Genomic DNA, 6,403 nt, shown 5'->3' on the forward strand with positions numbered 1-6,403 from the left:
GCCATGGTTTTGTAAGCAATGACATGAATCGGTCAGTGGAGTGATTTGAGGGCTGTATTTAATAGTAATTGTTAATAGTCCATCTTCTTGTACCCATTGATTGAATACAATGTGAGGCTCATAATATGGTGTCATGTGACAGGATGCCAGCTGTTGACCACTGTGCCTACCTGTTGAAAAAAGGAGTAGAAATGATCATGTGCTTGCCTAAATGAGTTACTGAACCATTTTTAATGTTTCTTTGTACATTTGCCACAAACATATATGTGACAGGGAATTTTGTTTAAAAAAAAAAAAAGTTATCAGATCGTTCATTGTGATCTGGACAGAACTGAAACATGGCAAAAAAAAAAAAAAAAAAAAAAAAACCAACAAAAAACAAAAGAAAACAAAACTGTTTGGATTGCTGGCAAATCCACTTTAATCCATGTAGATAGAATCTGTTCTTTTGCTGTGTGTGTTATAGCGTTCCCTTTGGCGAACCCTGTTTTTTTTCCCCTGTGCATGCATGGACTCGTCAAATGTCCCTCCTTTGCCTCCACTGTTGTCCCCATGCTCAAATTAGAATCTTCCAGCTGAACCATAGACAGCATTGTGTACATCTTGGAGGCTATGAACTCAGAGGATGCCCTTTTCTCAAGTCTATTTGAATGAAAAAAAAGCCCTTTGCTTAAGAGTGTTATTTGTACCGAAGCAATCAAGAGCTTTTCCATTCTTTGGATGCACACAGCTCTAAAACTTGTCACCAAATGCTGCCATGCTTGTCTCAGGACTAAATTTTAAAAGCTGCTCAGTTTGTGCTTTGTCCGTTTTGGAACTGATGCCACCGTTGCATGGAAAAAATTCCCACTGATAGAAACAACCCTTTTGTAATATAGAACAAGAAGGTGATTTGAAGTTTACCTTATTTACAGGTCAAACTGTACGGAACATTTTTTTTTTTATTATTATTATTGCAGTCTGTTTTGTACATCATTAAAGTCATGTTGTGTTGCTGGTTAACTTTTTTACTTCTCAGACAAATCCAATACATTGCTTATGTTTTTGATGATAGAAAATAAAACGTGTAAATTCTGATTCCTGTCAGTTTAAGTGAAATTTTACAGGTTTCTCTGTCATTGTCATTACACCTCTGTATATATAAGGCCACTGGCTCATGTTTGAAATGTTAATTGCCATTTTTCAAATTTGTATTAGTATAAATACTGGCAGAGAACCATTGCGTAAAAATTACATTTTCATTTGGCAGATCCAGTTCTTAGTGTATGGAATCTTTTTTTTTTATGACGCCTGCTTAAGCAATGTAATTCATTTTGAACTTTATAATTTTATTTCAACTGTAAATATTTTGATGTTTCTTTCATTTAGTTTGTGATAATTTTGGAAAAACGGAATTTACAGGCCCAGTGATTGGGAAGGAATTGTACAAATCTTGTTTGTAATAAAGTGTCTTTGTCAAATGTAGACAATTGTGCCATTCCTTTATAATTCTCATCTATGCATCAGTCAAGCATAGCGATTTATCTTAACTTGGTGATGGAATTGAGCAGATTAGAGTTTCCTGGGACAGGTTACTTCTACGGATCATTTGTAATGCGCAGTTATACTCTACTCTGCAGCTAAGAGTTTAAGGAGTCTGTTGGCAAGAGACCATGAGCCAGGTATGATAAACACCTCCACGCTGGAACTCTTTGGTTAAAGGGAACTGAAAGCACAGTAGTATTAACCATATACAGTTGTTATATGTCACATTCATATTTACTGTTATCATCAAAAGACCACTTCCTCGTTAACATGTCAACTATTTGAGGGGCAAAAAACGGCACAACTGTAATTAATGCTAGAAAATACGCAAAACTTGGACTTTGCCCCATGAACTTATTTACTGTCGAGCCGCATTAGTCTGTGCAATGCATGGTGTGACTTGCTGGGTCAGTACCCTATGTTTAATGTATATTACATACATATAACGTATATTACCTGTAGGTTTAAAGTATACCACAAAATCATATTTAAGTCATTAGATTTGTTTAGATGCAGGCGAAGTCGCATTAAATGTAGTGATAATGGGGTTGGGGTTAAATTTTCGAGTCCATTACGGATCAGAACAACTTTGCTGCAGCGCTTGTCGTCAGAATTTTGGTGTACCTACATCACAGCTCGAGCAGCGGAAAACAATCATGGGATCAGACGCTCTGAAGGACGGCTATGACTTCAAGGAACAGGAACTAAAGGACAAATACTTTTTACTTTGCTAAATGGCTGAACTAGTTACAATATAGCTAATGGTAATGGTTTTTGTTGAGGACCGCATTATGTAAAGATCTTATAAAGTGATATGAAAGTCGGACGCAGGAAATCCTCAGGAGGCGTAACAAGCAACAGCGAATCAAACGTTGAGTAACAGTACAACACGTTAGCGGTTAGCTAGCTAGTCATTACAGTGCAATTAACCTTATTTTTCTCACAGACTTAATTCATCTTGTAGTATGTTCGAGTGATGTTGACCTTTTGTTTACATGTAATTTATTGCGCAGACTCTTACGTGTAATCTTGTTTGCTGTCGAAACAGCTAAGGAAGCTAACGGTAACAATGTTAGCAAACTGTGCTAGCAGTAAGTAGCTGACCTAACTAAGGTGAACTTGTCAACTAAGTCTCTTAACCTAGTTGAAAAGTCTCATTTTAGGCAGATACCAGTTAGTCAGAGTTAGCTCTTTCGGGTCAGTGTCATTAGTTTAGCTGCTCTTTCCAGTGATCTGTCGGTACTGAAATGGTACGGACTGACTGGCTTCCTTGAACGCATATCAAAAGGTTATGCCTCCAGGCGTTGTTTTAATAAATTGATGAATTTAGTCAAGAAAAGATTGGATAAAATAGAAAGACTAAGCCGGAAGACATATGTTAAAATGAATATATCACAGTGTTGAAGATTTCCTTTCCCTCGTGAAAATTTTTTACATGTTGAACTGATGTGCGCATGATACAACGAGGAATCGACTTGAAGCGATGCGTGTTACCTCTTTTTGAATAAGATTGACCCTTTCAGTGGATCGCAGCTTGATTAAACAACAACAACAAAAATGTCCGTTATATACTCCAAACTACCACCTCAACTGAAGAAAACTTCGGCGATGAGAAAAGCTGTACTTCTTCTCGTCGCTGCATACGGTTTTAGAAAACTTTACCCTGTAATTCGTACCAAATTGATAGGACGGACTGAGAGGCAGACTCGGGGAGCACTCTCACTTGATTCAAGCGGTGGACACAAGGAAGTGACAGAAAAGGGGAAAAGAAAAAGCAATTCCCCGGCTGTAAACCGTGAATTTCTGGAACGGTTATGTAGTCTCCTCCGCATCCTCTTCCCTCAGCTCTTCTGCAAAGAACTCGGTCTGCTGGGCATCCACTCTGTCGCCCTGATCTCCCGCACCTTCCTCTCTATCTACGTCGCCAGCCTGGATGGCAAGATCGTGAAAACTATTGTGAAGAAAGATCCACAGGCCTTTATTTGGGAGCTAACTAAATGGCTACTGATTGCCATCCCTGCAACCTTTGTCAACAGTGCCATCCGATATCTTGAGGGCCAGCTTACCTTGGCCTTCCGTACCAGGCTCGTCACCCACGCTTACCAGCTGTACTTCAGTGACCAGACCTATTACCGCGTCAGCAACATGGACGGCAGACTAACCAACCCTGACCAGTCACTAACTGAGGATGTAGTTATGTTTGCTGCTTCTGTAGCTCATCTGTACTCCAACCTGACCAAGCCCATCCTGGATGTGGTGATGACATGCTACACTCTTATCAAAACTGCTGAATCTAAAGGGGCTAACACCACCTGGCCCTCTGTCATCGCCGGCATTGTAGTGGCGGTCACGGCCAAGGTGCTGAGGGCATTTTCCCCACGCTTTGGCAAACTGGTGGCTGAGGAGGCCAAGAGGAAAGGTGATCTGCGCTACATGCATTCACGCATTATTGCAAACTCAGAGGAGATTGCCTTCTATGGTGGACACAAGGTAAATTAGTCAGACAGGTTTGCAATGACAGTTTGACACGCTTATCTTAATCATCAAAACAGCTTACACAAGTTTGTTCACTGTGCTGCTTAATTCAGTAGCCTAATCATTATCATCCACTTTGACATGCCATTCAGTCTGTGAGAAAGGAAGCTACAGGTCATGTATGTACACATACATAGGTTGTGATGTTTTGATAATGAAATGAGAGAATAGCAGTGTACTAAACAAACAAGGGAACCTCTGAGGAGAAACTTGCCCACAGCAGGGAGTCAGGAGGGGGGGTTTGCATGGAGAGTGGTCATGTGACACGGGTGAACAAAGACAGAACCATGGAAATAGGTCAAATAAGTTTACCATGCAAACTGATTTGACCTAAACCCACTAACTAACCTTTAGTAATCATGGACAGGGAGCATGAACACTCTGCACTGTGTGTGCTTTACTCACTGTGTGTGCTTTTCTCATTTCACTTACTGTTATTTATTCTCATGTATGTATTTTTTTTTTTTAAGTTCAATGCCATTTCACTACACTTAACTGCATAGCACCTTTAATTACACAGTGAAATAGGGTCACTATAGTCCAAAGCCATCAGGCAGGGACAATAGATGCATGGTTTCAGATCTTTCTTTTAACCTGTTCTTTATTGGTTGTGTGTGTATTGTAGGTGGAAATGTCTCAGCTGCAGCGCAGTTATAAAGCATTGTCGTCCCAGATCAACCTGATCCTGTTTAAGAGGCTGTGGTACGTAATGCTGGAGCAGTTTCTCATGAAGTATCTGTGGAGCGCCTCAGGCCTGGTGATGGTGGCAGTGCCAATCATAACTGCCACCGGATACTCAGAGAACGGTACCACACACACACACACACACACACACACAGCTCTCCTTCTCTCTGTCTTTGTTTTTTTTTTATTCCCCTCCTCTTTTGTTTTGTTTTTAGACATGGTTTAAAAACACACAACGTACTTCCATAGTTTTACTACAGTCTCACGACACGGGTCCTCCGTGCACAGTACCGACAAACCATTCTTCTGTCTGCGTTGGCTAATTGCATCAGTCCTGCTCATAGTATCTGTAGCCCAATCCCTGTAGCGTGTGGGAAGACGTGAGGGCGGTAATTATTGTTATGCTAATCACACATTCACATGGTAACAAAAGTATAACCTGTGCTGCCAAGAAACAATTAACTCGATAAACAAGATGCTCTGTGTGCTTCCCTCATTTGTTTCCTTTTCTCTCCGGATCCAGAGACGTCATAAAAATGTTTTCTCTTCCTGGTTGGCACTGACTTTATGTAAACGCACAGTTTTTTGTGCTATTCGGCTGCTGTGTTCAGCTTCAGAATTTGTTTACGCTGAGGGGGGCTGTATTGCTTACGTTTGAAAGACCGCGCTAACCCCACGTCATAAAAATCTTTTTTGCGTTCTTGACTCGGCCATCTCGTTGCGAAGAAATTGAGAGAATGGGGTATTTTTTGATGTTTGACATTTTGATTGACATTTAGATTCTGAGGATGTGAAACAGGCTGCCATGGTGATGAAAGAGGAAGACCTGGTCAGTGAACGCACACAGGCCTTCACCACAGCCAGGAATCTTCTGAATGCTGGAGCAGATGCTGTGGAGAGGATCATGAGCTCCTACAAAGAGGCACGTAACCTCTCCTATTTGTGCTGATTCAGGAATAACAGAAACTGCGTGTGCCTCTGACGTTCGGGTGTGAGAGGTGAAGGTAGTGACAGGCTGGTGAGCAGCACGCCCAGTGATATTAAATTAACTCTAAGAGTCTTTATCTTATCTGTGTAGGAGAATATAAACACTGTCAGAGTAAATTTAAAACCGATTTTTTTTTTTTTTGCTCCGTGGGTTTTCGGCCAACGAGTGTCCCGACCCGCTCCCTCTTTAGGCGTTAAGCTTTTTAACATTCTGGTATTTTACTGGTTATAAGGGAAGATGTTTGTGATTATACCCCGGTCACAGTGACCACTGCGTGGCAGTTATGCAATACATTTATCAGAGCAGGTCTGTATTGCATGGCCTTGCAAACTTAGATGGTGTTTCACCTTTGATCGTGGGACTATTTACAAGGTTCAAGAAGTGCAAGCGGATGTAATATGAGTGCACACCACCACACATTGAGAACAACATGAACAGGATATCAACAACCTAATGGATATTAATCATTTAAAAAGTCTAATGTGAAAGTCTAATGTGTTGCACTCTTGCATGGATTGCAAAGACATTCGGGCAGCGCCTAGAGGTAACGTCTTTCCCTCTGACATGTGTAGGTGACGGAGCTTGCTGGCTACACGGCGCGCGTCTTTGAGATGTTCGAGGTCTTCGAGGACGTCCGGGCCGGAGTTTACAAACGATCCGCCGGAGCTCAGA

At 41.2% G+C, this 6,403-nt stretch overlaps 1 protein-coding gene across 2 annotated transcripts in view; it reads left to right on the plus strand.

Moving 5' to 3' along the window:
• Positions 1-2,207: 2,207 nt before the first annotated feature.
• The window catches only part of abcd1 (ATP-binding cassette, sub-family D (ALD), member 1), an 11,979-nt gene continuing 7,783 nt past the window's right edge, over positions 2,208-6,403 (plus strand). Inside the window, exons 1-4 of one of the 2 annotated variants that reach the window (XM_030784215.1) lie at positions 2,208-4,014; positions 4,685-4,865; positions 5,523-5,665; positions 6,304-6,403. The exon at positions 6,304-6,403 is cut by the window's right edge and continues 69 nt beyond it. In XM_030784215.1, the coding sequence (XP_030640075.1) occupies positions 3,082-4,014; positions 4,685-4,865; positions 5,523-5,665; positions 6,304-6,403 (1,357 nt within the window). In that variant the 5' untranslated portion in view covers positions 2,208-3,081. The remainder of the gene's footprint in view (positions 4,015-4,684; positions 4,866-5,522; positions 5,666-6,303) is intronic. The other variant, XM_030784216.1, reaches the window with a different exon arrangement.

This window comes from Chanos chanos, chromosome 9 (genome assembly GCF_902362185.1).
Source record: "Chanos chanos chromosome 9, fChaCha1.1, whole genome shotgun sequence".
In the NCBI taxonomy this organism is placed as follows: domain Eukaryota; kingdom Metazoa; phylum Chordata; class Actinopteri; order Gonorynchiformes; family Chanidae; genus Chanos; species Chanos chanos.